General features: G+C 37.8%; 4 protein-coding genes across 4 annotated transcripts; 1 reads left to right on the plus strand and 3 right to left on the minus strand.

The window, feature by feature from the left end:
• Nucleotides 1–2,295: 2,295 nt before the first annotated feature.
• On the minus strand, nucleotides 2,296–8,563 carry LOC134652597 (sodium channel protein Nach-like). The gene is made up of 10 exons (XM_063507759.1): nucleotides 8,108–8,563; nucleotides 7,499–7,693; nucleotides 7,070–7,207; nucleotides 6,718–6,864; nucleotides 6,240–6,321; nucleotides 6,067–6,152; nucleotides 5,298–5,497; nucleotides 4,707–4,872; nucleotides 3,006–3,115; nucleotides 2,296–2,574 (listed from the first exon to the last, which is right to left on the minus strand). Exons 1-10 carry the CDS (start codon nucleotides 8,215–8,217, stop codon nucleotides 2,300–2,302), a joined length of 1,509 nt encoding a protein of 502 aa, XP_063363829.1. The 5' UTR covers nucleotides 8,218–8,563; the 3' UTR covers nucleotides 2,296–2,299.
• A 547-nt stretch (nucleotides 8,564–9,110) lies between these two features.
• LOC134652988 (uncharacterized) lies at nucleotides 9,111–20,055 on the minus strand. Its single transcript, XM_063508262.1, has 3 exons — nucleotides 19,903–20,055; nucleotides 9,498–9,697; nucleotides 9,111–9,372 (listed from the first exon to the last, which is right to left on the minus strand). The coding sequence occupies exons 2-3, from the start codon at nucleotides 9,690–9,692 to the stop codon at nucleotides 9,157–9,159; spliced, it is 411 nt and encodes a 136-aa protein (XP_063364332.1). The 5' UTR covers nucleotides 9,693–9,697; nucleotides 19,903–20,055; the 3' UTR covers nucleotides 9,111–9,156.
• Nucleotides 19,635–27,753, plus strand: LOC134652966 (sodium channel protein Nach-like). Its single transcript, XM_063508218.1, has 10 exons — nucleotides 19,635–19,868; nucleotides 20,049–20,255; nucleotides 20,328–20,493; nucleotides 21,104–21,249; nucleotides 21,532–21,673; nucleotides 22,102–22,182; nucleotides 22,713–22,965; nucleotides 23,732–23,927; nucleotides 26,577–26,683; nucleotides 27,498–27,753. The coding sequence occupies exons 1-10, from the start codon at nucleotides 19,636–19,638 to the stop codon at nucleotides 27,740–27,742; spliced, it is 1,776 nt and encodes a 591-aa protein (XP_063364288.1). The 5' UTR covers nucleotide 19,635; the 3' UTR covers nucleotides 27,743–27,753.
• LOC134652599 (acylphosphatase-2-like) lies at nucleotides 24,298–24,716 on the minus strand. The gene has a single exon (XM_063507760.1). The coding sequence runs from the start codon at nucleotides 24,624–24,626 to the stop codon at nucleotides 24,321–24,323; it is 306 nt and encodes a 101-aa protein (XP_063363830.1). The 5' UTR covers nucleotides 24,627–24,716; the 3' UTR covers nucleotides 24,298–24,320.
• Nucleotides 27,754–27,873: the final 120 nt, after the last annotated feature.

The following is a 27,873-nucleotide window of genomic DNA, read 5'->3' on the forward strand; positions in this document are numbered from 1 at the left end:
CATAGAATATGGAATTCAGTGGTTATTTTACAATGTCACGATTATACTTTTTTAGTACAAAATGTGCAGATAGTGTAGCAATGGTCTTTTTTTTTGAGTTTTTTGATAAGACTCTAAAAATAACCAGTATGTGCCCTATTGGAATCAAATCAGGTTTATTGAAACGAAAAACCTTAGTATCAGTTGATGACTTAACTTAATATTTTACAGGTACTTTTATCTTTCCTGGTTACAGTCTTTGACTCGTTATCTAACATCAATATTTATGGCAGGTAACAAACAATCGACTGTAATACCTACAAACTAATTTTGTTGTAGATGGTATTGCTGGTGGTAACGGCAAAGGGCCAATAGGCCAATAACACTACAACATATTATGGATCACGATATACAGGACATTGCACTAACCCGGTATTATGTCGCAATAATACCCATCTCGTGTTCCGGCTGATATATTGGCTTGGTTTAAATTGGGTAATTTGTTCGTAGTATGTCGTAACCCTGGTATTTACTTACGTATATTTTATTTTATGTATTTGGTGCATCAAGAGAAATATAAACTTATACAAAGCTTAAATAAACTTAAAAAATATTTAAAGGTTGTATGTTAGTTCATTTTTTATGGACATCACTAAATGGAAACAAACCCAAATAACTAAGTAACCTACCTACTTTTATTTTAGGTTTAGGTTTAGGTTTAGGTTTAGGTTTAGGTACCTATGTGTTTTATTTATTGTACCTATTTACTTAAATAAGAGCTTTTAAAAATATTGAAATGCTATGTAGGTGATTATTGAATAGTGAAAAAGATTCAAGAGACTGTTCAGACATACCTTTAATTAATAATTAATTGGTACCTACCTAAAAATAGCAGTCAGCACCCCGTTTTACAGCAACGTACCTACCCCGTGACCGCCCCTGCATAATAGAAGTATTTTTGCAGGGGAAGGGGGGGAGGGTCACCTCTCTCTGTAGCTGACTGTACATTACTCAATTTACCTTCGTAATTTGGTTTGTCCGAGAAATAAATAATATGGGCGGTTGAGAAGGTTTACTTTCTTCTTCTATTACTCGTAGAAGACACCCACCCTGTACTACGAGTAGGTGTGAAGTACCTATAAAGAGTTATTTGCTGTCGTATCCGAGCGTAAATTTAGTATGCGGTGTTTAGTCTTCAATCAGGCTAAAAGCTTCGGAGCTTGAGATGTTTTCGGTCGTTAGAGTAGAATACACGTAATTTACTTAGTAAGTATTTAATCAGGCAAACAGAATATAGGTACTTACTTACATTTATTATTATTGTAAATAACCATTTCGACTTAATTAAGTTACATTCTTTCAGTTTAATTATACAAAAAAAATTGTTTAAGATAAAATTGACTTCAATTAAGTTTAAGTGTGCGAACAACGTATATTGAGACGACTGAACATCAAATCCTACCTCAAAGAAAAAATACCTAAGTAGGTTTTAATCCAGTTCCAGTATTAATCCAAATTAGCCCTGTGTTGTTTGACGCGTCACTATTACCATCTATGTAGGTACCAAATTAAGACATTGTTATTTTTTGTTTAATATTCTCCAAAGTAAGATATTTAACTTACATAGATATTTTTGTAGTAATGCATAGGTAAAATGTTGCTACGCCAACAATTGCAACATTTCTACCTACGGCATAGGAATGTGAAGCCACGATTTAAACAATGTCTCACACAAATGAGACGTTACAAAGTTAGAGGCAGAACATTCCTAAGCGCGCAAAAGTTTCAGCTTCTCTCTGTTGTTCGATTGTGAATAAAATTCATCATACTGGACACGGGATTATGGGACTTAGTTGCTGGTTTTTGCTTCGAAAATTTGAAGGATTTGTCTACAACACAACCCTTTTGCACATCATCCTCGACAAATATTTAATAAAACCGGCCAAGTGCGAGTCGGACTCGCGCACGGAGGGTTCCGCATCATCAACAAAAAATAGAGCAAAACAAGCAAAAAAAAAGTACTGACCCCGCCCGACGTTGCTTAACTTCGGTCAAAAATCACGTTTGTTGTATCGAAGCCCCACTTAAATCTTTATTTTATTCTGTTTTTAGTATTTGTTGTTATAGCGGCAACAGAAATACATCATCTGTGAAAATTTCAACTGTCTAGCTATCACGGTTCGTGAGATACAGCCTGGTGACAGACGGACGGACGGACGGACGGACAGCGGAGTCTTAGTAATAGGGTCCCGTTTTTACCCTTTGGGTACGGAACCCTAAAAAGCGTAAATGTTATGCTACTAAAGGTACCTACAACTTATTATTTATTACTCGATTGCGAATAAAATTTGTCATACTCTACTTGAGACTGCGGGACTCCGCTGCTAGTATAGGGACGTTGATCATTATCAGTCTGCTCTCTATTATCCGCAATCCGCACTATTTCAGTGTCTTGAGGCAGGACGGCAGTAGTTCTTCTTGCCCGCCGCTCTAGCCAGATGTTTATGCAGAAGCGAATGGTGAAATACCAAATCAGTTCTACGAAGCTAATAATGCTGGCTCCCACGAACAAACCCGTTGTTCCGCCGACTGATACTACACAAAAAAGCAGTAGTTACAATTTTAGGTGCATGGGTAATGGGTATAAACTCTATATAGAGTAAGTGTTAAAAGTTTAGATCCGCGAAATCCTTAAGTCACAACTACATTATTAAGTCTAAAAAAACGGCAAGAACTTTGCTAAATATATAAAGAGGACAAAAGAAAATATAATACCTTGTAGAAGAAAATAGAATAAGTACCTCAAAACAACGAAAACGGGTTAATCAAAAAATCCATACACAGTGCCCCATTTTATTACTCATGTTTTTGCGCTTGATGAATTACTTAATGACCTTTATCCGTTTCTGCGACTGTATAAGGTTACGACCTTAAATTATCCGTGGGTAAAAATACAATATGAATTCAAAAATAATATCTATGGTAATCTTTATGCTAGAAACTAAGTGGAATTGGTCTAATCTTACCGACGAGGTCAAGGCGGCTTCTTACGACGTTCCGTTTATACCTTTCAGTGGGCAAGTAAGCTAAGACCATTTCTATTGTTGCTTTTTTCTTATCCTTCTTTGATCGATGCCTAAAAAAAAGAAAAACGATATTTCCGACAACAAGAACACACGTGCCAAGAAATATGCATTAAAATTGACTAAAATTATATTCAGTCAGATTATTTTATTACGGGAAACATACGGTACCTATCTAATAAAAGCTTGTTAACAAAATATGCATGTTTCAACCCTAGCTAGTAGGTAACTGTATTGTAGACCACTTAGATAAACTTCTGGTATGTTATTTTCTTAGCGATGCAAATTACCTATTACATAAGATATATGTAATTAGTTAAGAATAGCATTTTAAGATTATATTAAGTTATAGGTTATTTTTATTTTTAACGCCGAATCCTGTATGAAAGAGCGAATACCTCCTAACACAAGTTTTTAACTTAAAAGGGGGATTCAGCACCTATATCTGTAAACGTGTGTTAAAAATAAATAATTTTGATTTTTTTTGATTTTGTATTTCCCAACAATCATGGCCATTCATGTAGGTACACAGATAAATCTATATGTATAATCAAGTAGTAAGTAGTCATGTTGAAAACCGAAGTGACATAACATAACCTTTGAACCCGCATCACCCATTCGAATTAACTGACAGAGATATTGATAGTACTTATTGTTATTGTATCTCTCAACAGCTCTTTAAATAAGAAATAAATGAACTGTGTAGGTAGGTACTTAGGTACCTACTTAGGTATGAAGAAATTTGCCTGAAAATACCTCTCCATTTTATTTTAATACGGGTAGGCGGAATGCTCGCACTAATTCGATTAAAGACCGGTTAGTTAGATACTCTTTTGCTAATTTGATACTCACAATTGATTAAAATTTAATTTCTAGAAATCATAAAACTAGGTAAGCTAAATTTAACTGTTACATAACACCTGTTCTCATATTTATTTTTAGATTTTACTTTCACGTTGCATCGGACTGCTCAATAAAGTAACCTACTTTATAGGCGCTTTGCTTTAGGTAACTTTTGTGTAAAAAATCCGGCCAAGTGCGAGTCGGACTCGCGCACGGAGGGTTCCGCACCATCAAAAAATAGAGCAAAACAAGCAAAAAAACGGTCACCCATCCAAGTACTGACCCCGCCCGACGTTGCTTAACTTCGGTCAAAAATCACGTTTGTTGTATGGGAGCCCCACTTAAATCTTTATTTTATTCTGTTTTTAGTATTTGTTGTTATAGCGGCAACAGAAATACATCATCTGTGAAAATTCAACTGTCTAGCTATCACGGTTCGTGAGATACAGCCTGGTGACAGACGGACGGACGGACAGCGGAGTCTTAGTAATAGGGTCCCGTTTTTACCCTTTGGGTACGGAACCCTAAAAATGAACTCTTGAGCGTTGCGAGGGTTTCATCCAAGGCACGAGGATTAAACCAAGTTTGCACCCGAGTGAATCGCAATATTTTTCACCATACCAATGCGAATAAAATATCAAATTCAAATGAACGTTATTAAATATTTATCATTCAAAATCATCATGGAAGGAACCAATTTAAAATTTGCATCAAATTACTTTACCACTCTTGTGGATAAAATGCGACTGCCAAAGTTTTTTTTTAAAAAACCTTTCAGGGGTATAGTTCGTTTTTACTTACGACATATCAACGTCTTTAATGATGGTGATCTCCGTCTCGTCACAAGACGGGAGGCAGTCACAAGAGAGCCCCGGTCGGTTGGCCCAGTGCGGTTTGAGGGTGGTCAGGTAGTTGGCGTGCGCGTGTATGCATGCAAGACCCGATATGTTGCAGCGATCTGATTCAGCTGGAAATTACACCATTGATTAACATCGCCACTAATTCATGACAGTGCTCTGATGCTTACATACCTATGCATTATTAGATCTGAATTTCGGATACGTTCAGCTTGGGGGGGTGAGAAAAAATGTCAGTAGAATCACTCAAGTAGATAATGTGGTACAATAATCAGCAGGTGAATAGTTATTAGAAAGTCTGGAGCGTTAATATTAATACAGTAAACATGCGAATATTTTTTATACTAAACGATAACCTAAATATAGTCTACAAAATGACATCGGACTTGATCGGACAGACATTGCCTTCACTCCTATCTCAGCGAATTCCTTTTCTCTTCGGAGCCCCGGGTTACTGATTATTTCGAATGTCATTTGTTCTACTTATTAGTCCTCTTACCTCCTATCCTACTTATGTGAAAGTGAAAAAACTTACGCGTGGCAAGCATAAAATGGTCGTTGCATTTACAAATGTCCATCTGCGCTCGTTTACGACACAGCACGGTGCAGGCACTGTATGAATAGTGCGGGTACAGGCCGTCCTCGTTCTCACTGTGGAACCTACAAGCTCGCTGCTCTGAGGTCGTTTCTACTATCAGTGGGTCATTCTCGATATCCCGCACCGCGACTTGGCGACTGAAATGTTATACGTGTGCATAATCACGGAATAAGTAATAGTATTATCATACAGAACGAACACGCACCGCCCCGCCCCGACTCGGATTTCCTCGCCCCGCGACTGGCTGCGAAATGAATGTGTGATGCGTAAGTCACTCTACTGAGAGCATGCCAGAAGTCCGTCAGATACACAATAACGCGTGTACAGACGTGCCGCGCACACATATAAACGCAAATCATTTTTGATGTATGGCTATATGGATGATGTCCGCCCTGTGGCATAATTTCAGCGGGCGTACGGGACTCTCTCGGAGAGTAAAGTAATTTATATCCTGGTAATAATTAAGGTACAGTCAGTAGCAGAAGTTGCTAAGCGGGCGAGGTGTTCAAAATGATCTTGACACGACTTTATTGTTAAGGGAATAAGAGCGTGTCAAGGTAATTTTGAATTTTGAACACCTCGCCCGCTTAGCAACTTCTGCTGCTGACTGTACCTACTTGATTTCTGACGAAAATATACCTCGTTTAAGTAACTTTACGGATTCCAAAGAATGCTTCAAATTAATGGTACAATAAGTAAACATTACCTATATTTATGTCCGAGTTGAATTTTCATAGTTGATGACTGTAACGTGGTAATACTCGGGACCTCATCATTCCCCAATGTGTACATCTAACAAAAATAGAACCATAATTAATTTGTAACAAGTATTTGATATGTTACATATAAGTAGATAATAACTCTCAGTATAAGTCTTACCGTTGATGGCAATAACAATTCGAACTTAATGCTTGACCTCTTATTTCTCATATTGCTCACCATCGGAAATGGTTTCGGTTTCCTAAAACATAGAATATCGAGTGATGTCTCGGTAGCTTATTGTTAGTTGGCAGAGCGATGGGGATAGTGTTCAAGAGTCGCGATAGTTCTATCCTCGCCCGTAACAGTGAATTTTTTCACTTTTCATTTATTTCTAAGCTTTATGGCATCGTTTGCAGACGTTTCTGCTTAATACAAAATTAATTTAACACAGAATAATTATATTAATAAAAACATTATCGGGATACTGTTTTTTTTAACACATTATCAGTCTTAAATAGGCGAAATATTTCCGAAAAGGAGGCCTCGCGGACTCTTAGCCCATCGGTCCACTCCGCTTTTAAATAGAGGTATAAGCTCCCGTATCCTTATAGGTAAAGACATAAAGAAGAGATAGATGTTTATAACTTTAACATACTTAGTTTGAATGGAATTGATGATAAAGCAGGTCCCCACGTCAGTTTCTATGGGCTGGAAGTATTCGCAACAATCGAAGGGCTCGTCGTTGTAAGAACAATTTACTATGAGTTCTGGGCAAGCACTGCGTATCAAACTCGCGTAGTAGCTGTAATATAACACAATACAACTAGTATGCAAAAAAAATGTTTTCAGACTTTTTTGACATTTTCGGGTTTTTTGCTGACTAATTTTCCTCAAAAAAAAAAGATCCATCGCCGTGAAAACTCCTATATTCTGCAAGTACTCACCAGACCCTCACGCTTTTGTTTAATGTAATAAAATATTGACTATCTCAACATTATAGTAAATACCTGTAGTTAGACAAGAGACAACCAGGGTCAGGCTTTTCGATAGCACAGACTTCGGTGAGACTGTAAGAAATGCCACGGAAGTAGGTGATGTCCTTTAAGGCGTCTTCTAGATCCAAAAGGTGATCCGGAGGCCAAATACTGAAACAAATGATAGCTAGAAGTATCTCCCCAGGACCAGAGTGCTTTGAAGAGAGAGTAGATAACCTAAGATATTGATAGAGATAGAGATATTTATTTGCATCTACGTACACTTTTAAAATACATGGCAAGTATTATTTTTCCCTGTAACCTCTCTTTTCCATGTTACGTTGCAGTGTGAAAATATTTTCACGGTTTTTTTTCTAAATCTATGGTCGAGATATATTTTTACTTTTTATTACTTATTGTAATTATTTTACGTTTAGGTATATACCTGATAACCTGACTTACGCATCACACACGCTGAAAAGTTTATCATCATTAGAGGCCTCGCACACGGCCACCGAGGGCAGTTCCGTGTTCCACTTGGTGTACGTGGTCTCCAAGCCGAAGCTGATCGGACTGTCCCGAAACGCATCCCATGCCGCTATGATCAGGATAGCGGAACCGTACCACGACAGAATCACGAGAGCCAGCCAGAACCATCTAGAATTAGTTTATGTGACTCTGTTCAAAGTGAAATCTAACAAAATTAAACCATTTAATTATTGGATAGTTGGGTCACAAACTCCTGAATGGATTTCTAAGTCTCTAGAGATTAGTACAAAATAGTTCCCTCGATAAAATATCTATTGCCCGGGTGGACCTCGCCTTAAAATCAATACCTAACGCAATATAAATATAATTTAATAATAGACCTCAATGTTAAAGGGGTGTGGCCTTCCTTCCGCCCTTTGTTTTATAACCCCATCCTGACTTATAGTTACAAGAGAACAAGTTAGAGCCCACTTACTAAAACCGAGAATTGTTTTAGTGTTTTCGTTTTATCTAATACTTACCCTTGGTTTGTAGACTACGTATATATTATATCTAGCCACTCTACAATGTATTTTAACTTACCTCTCAAACCAATGTTTTGTATCGTCAGCAATAAAGTGTACTCCAGCAAATGTACAGTTTTCGCAATAATCTTTTACAAGTGCCTTGCACGTTGTCGGCTGCGTCGTCATTTTAACTTTCGAGTCTATTCAGCCATTTCGAAATACATTTTACACTCAAACCACTGTGAAGTTCAACGAGGAATGAAAATTTTGAATAAAAATGCATTGTTTGGTATTTCGTTATTAAATATTTAATTCCATAATTGCTAGTTTGGATCACATAATTTCGTGTCTGTGATGTTGCACAATGACTATTATGCACGAGCATACATACCTTACTCAATCAACCAATGCCAAACAGAAATGCATTGTATCGTGTATCATTTATTTACTTTCGTGTTTTCAACACCAAGGTCGCGATAATTGAGTTTACTAACTACATTTAACACTTAAAAATAAGTAGGTACATGTAGGTTAATGGGTACTATAGAGCAGGGATGTTGCGGATGCAGATTTTTTGACATCCGCGGATGCGGATGCGGATGCGGATTTTTAAAGGCTCACATCCGCGGATGCGGATGCGGATGCGGATGTCAAGATTAGGTACTTAGAAAACGTCAAATATTACATTTTTAGTATTTTTTTATTAAAAAAACCAAACGTTTAGTATTTGAGCAAGAATATAGGTGCGTTATATTTAATAAACAGTAACTTCGCCGACTTTTCTGGATCTAGACGATTTCGTTATAGGAAATGACGAAATTACCTAGCACTTACGCCGCCGCTAAGACGTTCCTGTACCGACTTGTTCAACATCCGCATCCGCATAAGCTCCGCATCGATTTTATGCGGATGCGGATGCGGATGCGGATGTTGAAAATAACGCGGATGTTCCGCGGTTGCGGATGCGGATGCGGATGTTCGCAACATCCCTGCTATAGAGCAATAATTGCTAAATATGAATTATATAAATAATAATAATTTATAATTATTATTTTTATATAAATTAAATAAAAAAATATGGTTTACTTGAAGTCATAAATAACCTATTGATTTTATAGCGGATATCTACAATCGTTGTAGTACATCTGGGTTGGGCAAGAAAGGCGGATCGTGGAACACCGGAGGGCTGTGGAACTGTGGAGCGTGGAACTGCGGCGCGGGGCGGAATTGATGGAACTGGAACTGAGGATGCTGATGGAACTGACGCGGTACCAGCCCAGAGTGAGTAAGAAGGTTGTATATCTTGGTGCGAGGCACTTTGTCTGATTCTCTTTCGTACACCTGTTGAAAAAAAAAACAGTTAACTATTTTTTCGTTTTCAGAACTAAAAACTTGCTCTTAGGCAGGACAGGATACTGTAATATATTAAACTAATAACCTCCACTTTTATTTTTAAATCTTCTTACCAACTGCTCTCCGCTATGGAGTAAACTTGACAGCGGAAGGACTTCTCTGAGGTGAGGGTTGTAGAGGGCTCTGCTCCGAAGGTGCTGTGGTAGGAACTCTTCTTCCCGCCTGGCTTGGATCACAGCAGGGTGTGGGGGAGGCACGCAGCTCACTAGCCACGAGCTTGCCAGTACGAAAAATAATGACTTCCACATTGTGTCTGAAATATAAGTCCAGAATGAAATTATGGAAACCAAAAAATACCTAGGCACTAAAATTGGTAGTCCCTCAAACTATCTTGATTAGGTATTAATAAGGATTGTTACCTGAGAAAAAACAATCTACCTACGTGTACCTACGTCCAAGAGTCGTTAGTTGATTAGGTAGGTTACGTTACCTACGATTAACTATATTTTGTATTCGTTTGGGTTAAACCTAAAACAGAAAAAAAAGACGTAAATAGATTTGTTAGAGAGAGAGACTTTGTTATTATTAAGACAGTTAAATTAATCTACTCATTCTGGCTGTATTGATTGCTCTTTTGTTAAAATAAACAAAACGCTTCCTAGTATATTAGCAGACACTTGTTTGGTACACTTTATGAGCTTAATTACTAGCGACCCGCCCCGGCTTCGTACGGATTAACAAATTATACATAAACCTTCCTCTTGAATCACTCTATCAAAATCCGTTGCATAGTTTTAAAGATCTATGCCTACACACAGACAGACAGACAGGGAAGCGACTTTGTTTTATACTACTTTATATAGTGATAGTCATGCCACATGCCACACCACAATTTTACTGGGTCAATGTTGTAAAATTACGGTCTCACAACGTGCGTGCAAGTGCACCTATCCTTTTTTAACCGACTTCCAAATCTCAAAGAAGGAGGTTATCAATTCGGTTGTGTTTTTTTTTATTTTTTTTATTATTTTTTTTATTTTTTTTTATGTTTGTTACTCCATATCTCCGTCATTACTGGACCGATTTTGAAAATTCTTTTTTTGATTGTATGTATATGCATACAGATTGGTCCCGTTTTTGTCAAAACCCAGTTCTGATGATGGGATCCATGAGGAATCGAGGGAACTCCTCAAATCTTAAAGGCATACATATAGTGATTTTTGTGTTTTTATCAACAAATCAAGCATATACATTCAGAAACGTGACACTTGATGAAGTGGAACTGCTGATGATGATCAGAACGGAACTCTTCAACGACGCATAGTTCACGTTTGGCGATTTGTCCTCTTCGTTGTGTTTGGAAAGCAAGTTAAGTTTTTAAGCCACATTTTTGTCAAGCTCGAGTTCTAATGATGGGATCCATGAGGAATCGAGGGAACTCCTCAAATCTTAAAGGCGTGCGTATAGAGATTTTTGTATTTTCATCAGAAAATCAAGCATTTTTATTAAAAACTGTCGCATTTGATGAAGTGGAACTGCTGATGATGATCAGAACAGAACTCTTCAACGACCCATAGTTCACGTTTGGCGATTTGTCCTCTTCGTTATGTTTGTTAAGCAAGTTTAGTTTTTAAGCCACATTTCTGTCAAGCTCGAGTTCTGATGATGAGATCCATAAGGAATCGAGGGAACTCCTCAAATCTTAAAGGCATACATATAGTGATTGTTGTGTTTTAATCAACAAATCAAGCATATACATTTAAAAAGTAACATTTGAGGAAGTGTAACTGCTGATGATGACCAGAACGAAACTCTTTAACGACGCATAGCTCGCGTTTGGCGATTTTTCCTTTTCGTTATGTTTGTTAAGCAAGTTAGGTTTTTAAGCCATATTTATGTCAAGCTCAAGTTCTGAACATGGGATCCATGAGAAATCGAGGGAACTCCTCAAATCTTAAAGGCACACGTATATAATTTTCTGTATTTTCATCATAAAATAAAGCATTAACATTAAAAACTGTCGCAGTTGATGAACTGGAACTGCTGATGATGATCAGAACAGAACTCTTCAACGACGCATAGTACATGTTTGGTGATTTCGAATTTCGACTTTGACTTGGACTGGGACCCGGACTCGGATCCAGATCCGACCTCGTACCTGGATCCGGTTCGGACCCGGACCCTGACTCGGACACAGACCCGGACCTTGACCCGGAAAACCACTATGATACCTAAACTAAACAAACTACTATGATTACCTACCATAAAATGTAGGTATAAAGTATGATGAGGCCAAACCCCTCCCGCTCAAACCCCCGTACACCGCACCGCATGCGCCGTTAAGTGGGTTAGGTTAGGTTTGAACTGCTATCCTCACAGAACCGAACAAAAGTGGGTTAGGTTAGGTTAGAACTGCGAGCCTTACAGAAACGAAATGCTACTAGAAAAGTGGGTGGTTTTACCTCCTTTTCTACATAGCGCACCATCTACAATAATCTTTCACCGGGCCGCATAGAAGTCGGTTTTTTTTTCTTAAAAATTATTATAGAACGTAAACAACAAAGACGAATGTAATATGCGGACATCTAGTTAAGATGCGTCCATGTCCCACGCAACACACCGGACAATGACTTGGTTAAGGTCAAATTCACTTTCAAACGAGTGCGTACATCTTAAAATCTAGTGTTCCACCGGTGACTGTTCTTAAATCTTATTGCGAGAAGATAAGGTCTACTATAGGTATGTGAAATTAGTTGTTTACGAGCAGAAGCAACCGTTGGTCAACGTTCTAGAATGTTCTTGTAAATAAGTAACCTACGACGAGTACCGCCTGTGGCGTTACTGGGGCTTTCCTCGACTCATCGAAGATTATAATGAATGCAAGTGGCCGAGATTAATATTAGCATGCGGCATCAAAATTAATATTTGAACGACCGGTAATCTTCCACAATAGAGACAAACGGAAAGAAAGTATTTTTTTGTGACACCACATAAAAAACACAGAAGTAATAGAAGTACCGGAATACTTACCTATGACAAAACTTAAAACCTACAAAACGGTAAGAGATTGTTGAATTGCATAATACAATTTAATACAGCCTATGGTTGACTGGTGGAGAATACCAATTGGCATTAAGTCTGCCATTTGTGCCTTTTTATATTGTACTTCACTACATAGTATAAAACAAAGTCACTTCCCGCTGTCTGTCTGTCCCTATGTATGCTGAGATCTTTAAAACTACGCAACGGACTTTATAGATAGAGTGATTGAAGAGGAAGGTTTATCTATAATTTGTTAACCCGCGCGAAGCCGGGGCGGGTCGCTAGTTGTGCAATAAAGTTTACATGTAATATGTCTGCAATAAATGCTTTTGAGTTTTGACTTAAATAAACATATATATTTTCGTGTTTCCATTATATTTTTAGGTATGCTACTATTTATACACACACATTATCGAATACCTACATAAAAAGGATAATTAAGTAAGTAATAAATAAACATAGGTTTTGGCTAAATCTTCATAAGCTCAAGGTGAGACAGCTTAAAGATCTAGAAGTTATTGGTTCATACATAAACATCCATTGTTAAGTTTGTGCAACTTCACATTTCTACCCACTGGTATATAATAAAATAAAATTTACTAAAGATTCGCGGTCAGGCTTCGCTATTCTGACAATGTTTGTGGATAATAAACATTACATGTACTTATGTTACTCAAAACTAAATTAAGCCTGACTATTGCTAAGGTATGAATATTAATTATGAACTTAGGGGTTAAAAGGTCAAATATATGTTGACACTTTTGTAACTTATTAGCTTATTACTTTATGTCAGGCGAAAAATTTAAACATATCTTTGACGTTGACTGTACCTACGAGTAGGTTGTAACTACAGCTACACTTGTTCCGACATTAGACTTCGGGTGACGAATGTCGATGTACAAAATGCCTAGATTAAAAATACATCACAATAGGTAGGTATTAAATCTTACCAAATCTGCGAATAAAAAATAATACAGTTGAAACCTAAAAACAGCGGTGAAGGGAAACTTCGTGAGGAAACCGGACTAATCCCAATAAAGGTCTATAGTTTCCCCTTTGGGTCGGAAGTCGCTATCGTTAAACCTTATGCCTACCTACGCTAATTGGGTACATACTTTCCTCGACTTAAAATAAATTATTTCACACTGTGCACGAAATAAAGCTGCACCAGATAATTCTTAGAAAAACATAGATAGAAGTTATTTTTAAACACAATTTCTATTTAATAAATCAGATGTATCTTTTTGTGTTATCTGTCGTGGCATCACCGAATGGGCCCTACGGAAGACCAGCGCTGGCTTTATAGCTAGCATTATGCTGAGTTGGGTCCATTTGGTGATGCACACTTATTGTTCTCTTCTGTTGTTGTTGTCTGTACATGTTCGACTGTTCGTACATGTTTGTGATCGTCACGAATAAAGAATCTTTTATCTTTTTATATAGAAATATAAAAAGTAAGCGAGTTGACCGTGACGTCACTACACACGTTTTCATATAAATTCCATATTGGAAAATCGTTTTGACAGTTCTAAAAAAGAAGCTGATTTGACTAGTAGGAAAGTAGCCAATTCGTGGGATTAGTTGACAAGCAGCACCCATGAAGAATATGATGATGATCATTTACTACAACTCGGGTGCAAAAACTTATAAATCATCAATGTTTTTTGTTACAAACATATAATATTGTAGATCCTATCTCAATCCGAAAAGATTTATCAATGGTAGAGGTAATGGTCTTAAGCCGGAATTACATTTAAAGCTTAAAAACGTTATCATGCCAAATATCGGCTTCTTAATAGCTTTACCAAAAGAGTTTAAAAATTATGTCACGTGTCCGACACTTTTCTGGAATGCCCCGTTGATAACGAACGGCTCCAGAACGATATCAGTATTTCATATTAATACAAAAGGTGTAGAGGGGTCCGGTCATAGTAAATTTTGTAGTCAGTGTAGTGCCATCTATCGACATACGATTAAAACTCAAAATGAAAATGTATAAAACTATCAAAAAAATATATATATGTATAGGTATGGATAAATGATTTTATGTTTTAAATCATTTTTATATCATTTCGACGAGATGTACTTTCACTGATATATGTGTTAAAATAGTTAAATATAAAAACGGCGTCGTCAACGCCATCTTGCCGAGCATAGGCCAAAGGTGTGTGCGCCATCTATCCGAGAATAGCTTTTTCTTGATTTCCGAGGCACGTTTTTTTCCTTATACTTTACGGAGTTACATAATTATGTTTTTCATACAATGTAGAATACGAATTATGAATAAATTGACTTGAATTACCTTTTAAATTATTAATTAGTATACATTTAATATATTTATTCAGACGTATTGAACTGACCACTAGTAAAAAAAACATTCACTGACGCAATACACAATCACATTTTACTTCACTAAATAGTTTTTTTATTAAAGTTGAATATTTAGAGTATCACCGGTCCACTACGTGGTTGCCTCACATTTGAACATGCCTCGAGCACCAAAGAACGCTCACCACCACTGTTGCGTTAGTGTTAGTCCCACCATTCGGCGGATTCAATTATATATAAATTATTACTTTATTACGGTGTTTACAGAATTGCATGGGTTGAAATGATTGTGTGCAATGATTTCAAAATATTGCAACCGAATTCCAAAAATTTAATCCAATCTCAATTACGAAGAATTTCACGATGAAATAACTCCTAATAATAATAATTTGCATAAGTTATTCAATAATAGTACTGAATAACTTAAACAAATAAATAAAAGTGTCTGTCCATAGGTATAAGGGCCGATACAGACGTACTGCAATTTGTATGGGGACTGCACGCCGACTAAGACATTGAAATGTAATTGGCCGGAACGTGAATATATAATCCTGGGCACATGTCCTTCATCCAAGGGTTTGGGCTAATAGTCTCTACTTATACGCCCAAAGCATCTTTATATTTCTTCGCGAACTCTTTTTCTTAACTAAATTCAGGTTAGTGGTCATCAAATTACATTTTGTACTATTGAAAAACGCACGCCTGAGGCCTGAGTCACTCGACATAGTAGACATCCACCGCTTAAAACAAAACAACGATTTACATTTTTTTAAATTATTAGTATATATCTCAGCCATCTGAAAAAAAAACAAACATAATTCTTTATCCCTTTAATATACGGGTAGAATATGTACCAACAGTTCATCGTTATCCCCTATCAATATTTTGAAATTATGCGTCATCGTAGAACCTCGCAATTAGTTATTGACATTGCGACATGGTTCTACCAAAGTGTGAGTACATACATAGGTATTTTAGTATAGGTGCCTACGTATACTAGGTATTTTTCAGTGACCTGTAGGTTATATAGTATTCTTAATTTTAACCCCCGATGCAAAAAGAGGGGTGGTAAATACTCATAAGTTTGACGCAAATGTCTGTCTGTGGAATCTGAAAGCGAGTTTCCTTGCAGTGGTTCTTATTAGCTTATTTGTTTGATAAAAATAGTTTCAGCAGTTTGAAGAGTACCAGCGCTTTACAAAATGATGACTAAGGCATTTTTAGCATAAAATGGATTTTTTAAATCATTTTTTGAGGAATTTTCTTGGTCATCCATTACAACTGTTTTCGAGACTAACTGTACAATCATTGTACAATAAACGTTTTGATTTGTATTCTGCAACATCATTCGCACAAGGCATTTGTTCTCATTTCAAGCGTATTTGTGCTTTATAATAAGCCCATAACTTGGAGTACCTAACAACGAATTATTTTACGCTGCGGGAGCCAAAAATAAACCTTTTGTTGTGCAAATTGTAACACAAGATTCACGGTGCTCTCCGAGTTATTAGTCCTAAGCTTATTAATTATTATTTTCATTGTTTATTTATATAATCGTTGTTGTCTACTACCGTGCTGTTGCTTTGCGTTTTTATAAAGTGTGATGTATGAGTGGCACGGTACCATGTACCATTCTTTCTTTTTTTCGACTTACTTAGCCGAGGTAGGTACCAATGGCGGCGCGTCTATAAAGGCCAATTCACACCGGCTTGCCTGTTTTTGGACGTTTGAGCAGAGTTGTAAAGGAAATATGTAAGCCAAATTAGCCCGGCTTGCCTATGGATATGTTTGACGCGCCGCCACTGGAGGTACCTTAGGAAAACATCGAACATCAACGTAAAACCTTTTTCACATTATTTAACAAAATACTAGAATCTAAGGTTATCAAAATCGGGTAAATAAAATGTTTGAAACGCATGTGATATGTCTGCAACCATGTCGGGGAAACGTCAAGGACCTATCAGATGATGAATTATCTAAAGCAGAGGTCCCTAATCTACGACTAGGGCATGCTCCGCATCCCCGGGAATACCTGCGATTTTCAGAATCGTAATTTTATAGTGTCGTAAAAACCGGTACTGATGACACCTTCCCGGTTCTCCCAGTTCTGTGTTTAAATTACTAAACTGAATTTGATAGGAGGCATACGAGCACACGAATCACCTGGCCCCGTAGACAACATGCTAATCGCTAACACTCTGTAGCGAACGAAACTCAACTGTTACACTAATATGGGAAGAGTGATAGAGAAACAGAAAGCGATTCGATGGCGAAGCGATAGCGATTGTCATGCAACTTGGCTAGGCCGGGTGACTCAAGCTTGTATTTTTAATCAAATTTAAAAACTTAGTACCTATGTTATATTGAATTAAGAGAAACTGAAAAATTAGGTTTTTGTAAATTTTCCATGTGAAAAATTTCGCAATTTTGGGAAGTTTTCGACTTCCAGGACACCAGTGGAAGTAAGTTAATGGGCAGCCTTCGTCGAATAACGTGCCCAGACTTATAACTAATTTATTAAACAATGATTAAACGTTCGACTTACGACCTTGTGCAAAACGTAGCCTTTGTTAAGAGCCCATCAAAGTGCACACTAGCGACACTGCTGAATAATCGTGATTATTTAAATTAAACGAAATATATTTAAAAAAGAGGGCCGCTACACGTACTGTATCTTGTATTAAAGTACCTTTTGAATACATCAAACTAGTTTCTATGTTGCTGGATTCGTCAATCTATGCGTCCAAAGTTAAAACGGCCGTTTTTGTTTTGAGTTTAGAGATTGACGAATCCAGCAACATAGAAACTAGTTTCATGTATTCAAAAGGTACATTAATACAAGATACAGTACGTAGCGGCCCCCTTTTTTAAATATCTTTCGTTAAATTCAAATAATCACGATTATTTAGCAGTGGCGCTAGTGTGCACGTTGATGGGCTCTTAATGCTGCCGCTTCCGAAACACTGGAGATTGGGAATGTAGATTAGTTTGCGCAAATGCACGTGACCAGCGCCGGCCAGGGAAAGGTGAGAAGACCTCGGCTGTTGTTACATTCGCTTACACAGCTTTCGTCTTAAGCGAGTTAGGCGATCTGCGGATATTCGATAGTTGTTTTATAAACAATCTCTTAGTTAATCATATTGATTTTGAGGCTCTAAAGCACTTATACCTAAATAATTATTTAAAAAAATAGTCGCTGTCCCTTAAAAAATGTCTTGCGTTGGTTTAATTATTATTATTTTGAATAGCGTAAGGTCGGTAATTTTTTTTATTAGTTCTTGCCGTATTGTTTACCTCTTATACGTGTTCTCGCTGCTGAGGTCAAATGTGCCAGATGAAACCTGAAGACTTTTGCTCTTCATGCCTTCAGAGTCATTGAGTTAGAACAAAATGGGTTCTTAACACGTTCACTGTCCCGTGCCCCACACATATGTGACCCATAGGTCACCGCACGCCTCTATTAAAAGGCCGTAAGGTTGTCAGTTACCTAACAGTTGGGACAGTGAACTTGTTAAGGTAAAGTAAGTACCTAACATAAACAACAGTCCCAGTAAAAACCTACTTCTAGCAGTGGAACTTATCTGAATCTGGTTCGCTCAAAGTGGTTCGTCTGTAGCGAATGCTTGGTAAGCGGTAATAAAAAGAACATTCGTGATGGTCGCCTGAGCGCCTGACCGGTAATCATTGCCCGAAATGTTCCTTATGTGAATTGCCATTCATTACATAATTGTATGTAATGCACTAAGTGTACCAACCGTGAACCGAGACCGCATCTTAGGTTACATCTTAGGTTATAAGTCCGAACTTAGTAGACCGAATTATATCTATTTCGACGTTGGCGATTGGCAGAATAGGAGCGGCCTTTACTACCGGATAGAGATGAGCTAACAAATACTAGTTAGGTAATAAGGCTCCTAGCTCCAAACGCACTCCTTGTATTTTTAGAGTACCTAAGTAGTGGCAATTGCCCTGGCTGAACTTATTACCCATAAAATATCCATATCCATACCTACACTTTGCATCTCTTATCATTGTCGTTAGAAATAATACAAGGTGGAGGTGAAGGTGAGGTTTTCTTGTGACGCCTTGATATACCTAAGGGTCTGTTAAAATTTCAAAATATTAGTCAGTCTGATACTTTCCCCTCTTAAGTAACTACCGATTTAGATGAAATTTTGCATTTAGAACGTTTAAGCTCTTGGGATGGACACAAGTTTAGGACGAAGGAGTGGTAAATTAAAAACAGACCGTCACAGCTAGTGCGAAACATATAAGGGTCTTGAGTGGCCCATCCCATCACGGACCCACGGTGGCGGCATCACAATGACGAGGAATATAATTTTGTATGGAGATTGACAGCCATTAGGTAACATTTAAGGCCAAGCCACACCGGACCGGTGTGGCTCGGCCTTTACTTGTCACTGTTGTCACTACTAAATTATGGCAGTTATTACTTATGTGCAAACTATGTGTATAATGGGAGCACTTTATACCACGATACAAAGCAAAGCAATACTCTAGAGAATGTGGGTGGTTACGAAGATGGTTATTTTTGTTTGGCAACCAGTTTTGCAACTGGTACGCCGGGCCGGACAGAGCACGTGATTAGTTGGAAGGTTGGAAGCTATAATTATTAAATGTGTAAGATTTGAGTAAAATGTGACACCGACACCTACTTCTTAAAGATCGATTATAATAAAATGAGCTTTTATATCAATCAACACGAGCAGAATCGATCAATCAAAACAAATGACCCGGCATAAAGTAGAGGTTTGATTTTATCACAGAAATCGAATATTTAACTACTACCTAGTATGGCTGGCCTACGCAGTACGCTTTGAAAAGTCATTTGTTCGAGTGTACCTATTTCCAGTTTTCCCTATGATTAGACCCACAGGTTTATATTTAGAAGAAAATAAATCAAGAAATATGAATATAGAGCATTCTCCTTACGTTTTAGCATATCGGCGTCGTTACAAAAATAATTCACCAGAATACTCCAAATATGAAACGATAAAAGATAGTATGAAGACGGTTGGAAAAGAGTATTGCTCTGAATCTTCGATTTGTGGACTTAAACATCTAGTAAACGAAAACACGACGCACATAGAGAGGTAAGGTCCGCACGTGAAAGTACTTACTGATTACCTGTTCGTTTTAATGCTTATTACAAGTTGTTTTTAACTTGTTTGGGTTGCTGTCAGCTTAGACTTGTTTGTCGTAATTACATCTTTGCAGTACAGCCTCTATTACACAACTTTAGCACTATTATGTCACGGAACTTATCTCCACAGGATCATTTGGGTCATAATCTTGATCAGTGCGTTGATCTGTTCCGCATCCTTGGTCTGGCTTACTTTTAGTAAGTACTATAAGGCGCCTTTAGTGACCACTCAAATGCCTGAAGGTGTCTCCGTTAGCACGATAATCTTCCCAGCTGTGGGCATCTGCTCAAATAATAGGGTTAGCAAGCGAGCCGTCACCGAGCTTGCTGACAATTTGTAAGTATCAAAATCATTAGTACACGTGTACACGTTAAAGCAGGCTCACCTAACTTACTGCTTTTTACTCAGGCTTAAAGAGGAACGTAACAAGAAGTACAATAAAACGGAGATGATGTCGCTCCTTTTTGGTCTGGGCCAGTTATACAACTTGCAAGGCTTAAGTGGGGACAATATGCGAGCGAAGCAACTCCACATAGCACTGGGTGATTACGATGTCACAGAGCTAATGCGAAATGTGAGTATTATCTCATTTTCAAAATCTCTCTCTCTTCTCCCGGCCGATTTCGGCCAGAGCGACTGCATTATATTATGCCTAGGAGCGGGAAGTGAGCTGGTCCGCTCGCTCGTGCGCCCTCATGTGACTGCAGTACCCAATCTTCGTCTGCAGTGCTCGTCCACACCGAGGGCATGTCGGGACCAATGATATTATATAACCATAGATAGGTTATACTCATACTTGAGGAGCACAAAAAATACTTTCATATTTATTTCTGTGCCTACGAAGAAATCTGTTATTTTTGATTAATTTTCTCATTCCATACATCTTTGTCACAGTCGTTGTTAAACATAAGGTCGTCACTATCTCTTTCGGTGTGCGGGAGCTCGTTAGCACGTGCACATTTCTCGCTTGTCCAGTCGCGATAAAGGCAACTTGTCCAATTTGTCACAAGGTAAGCGCTTCAATTTTGGAACGCCTATAACCTATCTTGAGTTATAAATATAAATCATTGGTCAGGACTCCGTCAACGTAGTGATACTCGTAGGTGAAGGCTGTAGATGGTCGGGCCTTTATGTGTTTTCAAAAATGGTATTATGCCACGTGTAACTTAGATTTTTGTTTGCAGCTGACCCCCCATTGCGACGATTTGCTGTTGCGATGTGCTTGGAATGACAAGGCAGAGGATTGCAATCACCTGTTTAACGTCCGGCTCACTATGAACGGATTTTGTTGCACGTTCAACTATCTCCGACAGTCAGATATTTTTGAAGAGTATGCTCTAGTTAATTTTTACCGTCTACACTCTTTTCTTCTTCAGACAGTTTTTCACGACTTTCCTGAAATAACAAATATGATCAATTGATCAGTTGATCACTCTCTGAATGTTACATAAACTGAAGATATTGTATAGTTACCTCGATAATGACCAATAATAAAATTATTCTTATAGGTACTTCATGTATTTCTGAGATACTGGGATTACTGGGAATCTATCGAAATCCAAAATCAAATTTACAAAATATTAATATTCCCGACTGACTCTCTTTATTTCAGCAGAAACAGCGGCCAGCGAAGCATGGACATGTACAAGTACGGAAACAAGTCCAGTTTTGACTTCGATATGGGACTCAAAGTGCTACTGAAGATAGACGATAGTGACGATTTTTATTACAACATCCCATCTCTCGGTTCGACTGTAAGTTTTTTACTGTGATTTTCTTGCGTTTAAGAGCTATGCCGCCATTCATACAATCGAAGTTACGTTCTTATTTTAAATCTGTTTTTTTTTTATATATATCTCCCCTGTGTATATGTTCCCTGTGTCCAACTACGTGCACTACGGAAGACCTCATAAGAGCTACCCCCCGGGGGTTAAAGGTGGCAAGATATTGGCAAAATATTATTTAGTTATGATCCCTTCACACGATAAGAAGATATATATCTCGTAGGAGTGGTAGGTAAGTTTTAGTTGCTAGAAATTGTAATACAAATAAATTAGAGCAAGTAAAAATATTATATACAAAACTTCTACTTGCTCTATTTTCTTTATACCTAACAATTGTGACTCTTACCGCTAAAGGAAACTATTGGCATCTATCATTAAATCCATCTCCATGTTTTCAGTTACAGTTTTCAGATGCTTATGACTTTCCTGATGCGCCAAGCGGAAGTTTTTCAATGAAAATTATTAGCCCCAACGTTCAAGTAAGTTACAACTATCACGGCTTCAAAATTGGATCATTACAGCAATTAGATTCACATTGTCTCCAAAAGCTTATTTTTTAAACAACTAAAAATTAAGTAGTTGGCTAAGATTATACCCTTAAAGTTCCAAATACCAATACGTACCTATTTATGTCAGAAACTTCTCAAAATTAGCAAGTCTGAATTACCTACCTAAAATGCAACAACTATAGGTTCTTACCTAAAAGTTAGATTTTCTGCTATTTACTTGTATCATTAAATTTTAAAGGTCTGTTTACACATTGATTATTTAGTGTTCAGTGCGAGTTAATACATTTGCTACTAAACGCAAGTAGCAAATGTATGAACTCTCACTGAACACTGAGTCGCACTAAAGACTAATGGCGTTATTCATAAACGGCTGCTAACTTAATCAGTTGATGATCGTCGTTAGTCCCTATCTGTCGTTTGTCGTTATGCCATAGAGAAGGACAAACAATATGATCATCAGCTGATTAACTTAGCAGACTTTTATGAATTTATACTCACAGATGGTAGTAATGGTAACAGCAAGCTTCACCGAAGCCTCCCGCGACATCCAGCACGTGTCCGTGAAGCTGCGCAGCTGCCTGTTCTACGACGAGTCCTCGTACCTGCCCTTCTACACGCACAGCGACTGCATGCTCAAGTGCCGCATGCTCTTCCTGCTGCAGAACTGCAACTGCACGCCGTTCAACATGCCCAAGATCAATAATGGGAGGACGTGCGATATGCAGGATATACCGTGCCTTGGGATTTATTACGGTGAGAAGCCGATTAAATGATTTCATGATGACAGCTCCGCTCTTTTCCAGTGACAGAAATGTTTGGCCTTGCTATATATGTAGGTAAGTAGGATATTATTAATTAGACCAATATTCACCAGAGGACTTACATGGCCTGCATCGCTTATATTCAGCGGCGACTCTACAAGCGGTGAACACAGAAAAAGATGTAGATCTCTTTGAATTGTTGATGAATGAATACATTCGGTGGCATTGAAAAGGTTTAATCGTGATTTAATCCATCAAATTCTAACTTTGAACATTCTAATGATCACTTGACTAGGCGTGAATTCTGAAACACCGTTTGGAATGGTAACTATTCGTAGATCAATCATCGTCAATCACTGAATCGTTGCAAGGTTGAATATGTTGAAATATAAATTATCACCACCATAAACTACTCATAGGCTATGTTATTTCTGTATTCGGGTTGTCTCATTGGGCTGGAGTTTTACCACACGGTCTAAAGTCTCAAGTCTTGAAGGTGACTACGAAACATATTGCTCTGTTCTGTATATTATTTGAAATAATAACTTTCATGAGAATCCTGCCATTTGTTCAATTCGATGTTACAATAAATTCCGCTGAACGACGACATTTATTTACAACAATCCCTAATAATGACATTATAAATGATGCAACCCCAGTGGATACCTGTACCTCTTTAATACCAAAGGAATGATGAAATGCATCATCGATACTTTAAAATGCCAACAGTACCACTAAAACGGCCACTTTGTTCTCAGCTCAATCCATCGCCGTCCGTCCCGAAGTGGACGAGATACCAGCAGAGCTGGAACTCGACAAGGTGGGCGGAGGGATCCGCTGCCCGATGTGCTACCCTTCGTGCTCCAAGACCATGTATTACTATGACTTTAACAACGTCGTGATCTATCCTAGCAACTTGAACAGCGTACCGGATGAAGATAGAGAAAACTGGCTGTAAGTTCCTACTTTTGTTCTAGCTGTTGTGTTATTGTGTTGTAGCTGTGTTGTTATCAATAATATCAGGATTCAAATTATTTTCTCATGCATGAAATCCACTAAAACTAGTACTAGAATTAGCGACCTACGTACTTTATGGTGTTGCAGTGAATTTGTACAGTCGACGCCAAAGATATGTTTACATTTTTCGCCTTATTACAAAGGAGTAAGGTGCCAAAGTGTAAACATATCTTTGACGTCGACTGTACCTATTATTCTGTCTATTGTCAATGTTAAAGTAAGGTATGAGCAAGTAGGTGTACAAAAGGATCAAATGCACCGGTTTATTAATGTAGGAAAATTTATTCACTAATTAGTAAAAAACAATTATTATCAAAATTATTATGCACGCTAGCGACGTATTTCAAAGGATTTAAAGGCAACATTGTTGATGGGACTTTCGTTTTTGAATGTAGTTTTCTCAATTCTGGACTTCGGACTACCAACCTGTTGCAACCAGACCTTCATATCTTGTAGTGCTTTTGGCGGTCCTTGGAGTTGCCCGACCACGGTTCCTTGGGCGGTGTTCATTACCCAACCTTTTAGTCCTAACTCAAGAGCTTTCTTCTGCGTATGTTTCCTGAAGTAAACGCCTTGCACTTTGCCGAAAACTTCAAAATCGGCTGTTCCCAACGTAACAGCTTTGTTGCCCGCCATTCTTCTTTACCTTATTCTTTAAGTGTTCGATGTGTGTTAAAATATTAGTAATCGTGTAAAAATACAAAAATTTTGACTTTATGTTTTGTTGCTTTGGAAACGGCATTCGTTTAGGCCTGTTGAAAAGCAGCGAGAAGGTTGCTATGCAACATTCTAATATACCTTTATCATTCAATACATGTTTATATTAAGTTTATTAATTACCTAAGTTAATTATATCAGCGCTCTCTGACCCCCAAGTACTGATGTGCGGTCGGAAAGTTTCAGAATTGCGAAATTTCTACATTAACAAATTTCGGAAACTTCTCACATTTTTGTATGGGAAACGAAATTTTCATTTCCAAAATGAAAGTTTCCCTTGATTCCTGTGATTTTCCGCACTTTTGAAGTAAACTTTCCGTAACGTGCACAATACACATCGGAGGTAGGTAGCTACAAAAGTAGGTAAATGGTTCGCTCGTCTACGTTTCGTGGCTAGTCATGAGTCGAGTGCTTGGAGGATACAACTAAACGGAGTAGCCATTAACAGGCTTTCCCCTCCGTCGAAAATAGGCGGCCAACGGTCATACACAATGTATGGACTGACGTTTATCTGACATGGCTATTTTTACGTTACGCATACATTTGACGTTCATCTCCCCCGCAAAAATCGGCAGACTGTTTTGTACAGAAAATTACAGACATGGCGTCTCCGTTTGATTATATCCTCCAAGGTCGAGTGTGTGTTTATTGGTTCCCATACATTCCACAACTCTTCTCTTTCCGAAGTGACTCTAATAAATAATTCAAAGTAACTATTGACTACCCTATCTTTACTGTTCTGTTCTGCTAATAAGGCAACTATATAGTACCGTAGACTTCCTCCACATTGCCTACCATGACAAAAATTACCCAACTTGACCAATGATTCTGTGACAAAGTCACGCAATGTTTGTCATGTTGACCAAATTTAAGGAACTGAAAATATTGAAAAAAAAAAAATTGATTACTGAGAGTTTCACATGGCTATTTATTATGTAACCAGACACATTTAACGGCGTATCGTAAAGGTCTGAAAACTACAATAATCTATCGGCCCTTCATTTTTGAAATCAACCTTTCCGATTCTGGACTTAGGGCTCCCCATCAGCTGCAGCCAGCTCTTCATAGCCTGCACCTTCTCTGGAGCACCCTGCACTTGGCCAATCACGGTGCCGCGAGGAGTATTCATCACCCATCCCTTTACTCCTAAATCCAATGCTTGTTTCTGGGTGTATTTTCTAAAGTAGACGCCTTGAACCTTTCCAAAAACCTCAAAATCTGCATGGTGAACTACGGGCGGTTTGTAATTAGATTTTTTTGACATTATTCACATAATTTTAATTAGATTTATATATCAAAAGGAAAAAAAATGTAAAATATTTACATTTTGCATGAACTGGCATGAACTGACATGGAACTATGTTTGACATTCGTCTATGATTTCTTTTTTTTTGTAGGAGGACAAAGGAGAAATAAATGACATCTGTTTAATCTGCCAATATGTAGCTCTCGACAAAGTTCCCATCAAACGGGCAACATTCCCGCGCTCGCTGTATCGTATTCGCGATAGAAAGTTTTTGCGCGAAAAAGTCCCCTGTTGCCTCCCATTAGAAACTATAATCTGGTTCATCGAATTTAAACTCAATACTCTGGTTACTTTGTCGTCTACAAAATCACTCATTCATTCCAAAGATTGTTCATTCAGGGCCTGAATTTCAGGCAGCCATGGAGACGTAAACGTTGTAAACGTATAACATCGTTTACATCGTATATCGTATTCTATACACTTTCTTGTGTAACAGTTATAACACAATGTAACAGTAAACGTAGGCCATTTACAGAAGTTAGTCCAACCACGTTAACAACAATAGCAACGAACTAAGCTCAGTTTGCGAGTTCGGAATCAGCATTGTCATGCATGTGTTTCAGAGTTGGTGCCAACTATACTGGGGCCTCGATTGTTCATGTGAAATACGCTAAAGAAGTGGCGGATTGTTACGGACAAAACGTTATTATGAAATGGTTCGATTTAATAAGTAAGTACCTACTTACAATTAGTTAAGTCAATAAAATTACGCGGTTATCACATTGATGCAAATTCGCATGTCGCTCGCACACCGGAGCAATGTAATTATGTCGGACAAAAAAGATATCTGTTCCAAATCAGTCTACCCGGCGTCGAGAAATCGGGGACCAGACATGAGACAGACAAGTTTTTAATACTTAGTCGGGTAACCTGCGGGTTATGGTTTATAATTTTTTTACCTGTAGGAAATTGATAATGATTTACCAAATCAATTACTTTCACAATCACTTATGGTGGAGAAGGAGGTGTGCTCATAGAATTTTTTGTAAAATTAACAAATTTTTGGCTAAGAATTTCTGTTTTTGATTGAACGGTGCGCTAATCGCTAGTGATAGTGATAAATCTAACAGGTTTTATAAAACCTATACCGAGATTAGAAAGTTAGAATAGTAAACAGGTTCTCTGGAGTCTAGACGTAACGTTTTCACAACTTGATCAATTATATAATTATAATCATTTATGCTTATATTCGCTAATACCTTGATATTTTGCGAAACTAGGATGAATTATTTGTTTGCCTCAGTTAAAATGTAGGAAACGGATGTCTATTTTGTGTTCTGTGAGAAGGCATAAATTCCAACACAGTTACAGTCAACTAAAAATATATTTTCTTTAGCAAGCTTAAGCAAATTGTCCTTAGTTAGAACTAAGAACCTTAAACAGGTATTTCTGCAACTGAAGGAACAATTTAAATTACACTCATTGCCTTGGACTAAGTACTTAATAACTCTTAAGCGATGTTCATAAATCTATATCAACTGCAGGTAATATAGGATCAACCTGCGGCTTCGTCACCGGCTTCAGCTTTGTATCCGTGCTCGAATTCTTCTACTTCTTCACCGTGAAGTTGTTCCGCGAAGTGCACGCGCGCCGGCAACGAGGGACACAACAAAATCTCACCGCCATTCAACCCCGCACTCCCCAGTTCAAGCCCATCACGAGATATCGGCCTATTTACTGGAACGAGCTGGGGAATAATGTGCAGAAAAATCAACAGGAGCATCAATAAATAAAAGACGAGGAAATTTCTAAGATAACCTAATCGATGCTGTAAAGACGAGAAATTATAAGCGTTTATTTGCTTTAAAATTGTATTCAAACGGGTGATACCTATAAGCTGGTTAACCATTGTTTTCGTTA

Source organism: Cydia amplana, chromosome 12 (genome assembly GCF_948474715.1).
Source record: "Cydia amplana chromosome 12, ilCydAmpl1.1, whole genome shotgun sequence".
Lineage (NCBI taxonomy): Eukaryota > Metazoa > Arthropoda > Insecta > Lepidoptera > Tortricidae > Cydia > Cydia amplana.

What these genes read in the sequence shown, in the direction of transcription:
- LOC134652966 (XM_063508218.1), top strand. Translation starts at nt 19,636, where the DNA reads ATGATTAGACCCACAGGTTTATATTTAGAAGAAAATAAATCAAGAAAT. An exon ending in CAGTCAGATATTTTTGAAGA is followed by an intron (nt 21,250 to 21,531) that starts GTATGCTCTAGT and finishes TCTTTATTTCAG; the next exon opens with CAGAAACAGCGGCCAGCGAA. An exon ending in TTATTAGCCCCAACGTTCAA is followed by an intron (nt 22,183 to 22,712) that starts GTAAGTTACAAC and finishes TTATACTCACAG; the next exon opens with ATGGTAGTAATGGTAACAGC.
- LOC134652988 (XM_063508262.1), bottom strand. Translation starts at nt 9,692, where the DNA reads ATGTGGAAGTCATTATTTTTCGTACTGGCAAGCTCGTGGCTAGTGAGC. An exon ending in TCCATAGCGGAGAGCAGTTG is followed by an intron (nt 9,373 to 9,497) that starts GTAAGAAGATTT and finishes TTTTTTCAACAG; the next exon opens with GTGTACGAAAGAGAATCAGA.
- LOC134652597 (XM_063507759.1), bottom strand. Translation starts at nt 8,217, where the DNA reads ATGACGACGCAGCCGACAACGTGCAAGGCACTTGTAAAAGATTATTGC. An exon ending in ATCAATTCCATTCAAACTAA is followed by an intron (nt 6,322 to 6,717) that starts GTATGTTAAAGT and finishes TCTATGTTTTAG; the next exon opens with GAAACCGAAACCATTTCCGA. An exon ending in AAGCCGCCTTGACCTCGTCG is followed by an intron (nt 2,575 to 3,005) that starts GTAAGATTAGAC and finishes TTTTTTGTGTAG; the next exon opens with TATCAGTCGGCGGAACAACG.
- LOC134652599 (XM_063507760.1), bottom strand. Translation starts at nt 24,626, where the DNA reads ATGGCGGGCAACAAAGCTGTTACGTTGGGAACAGCCGATTTTGAAGTT.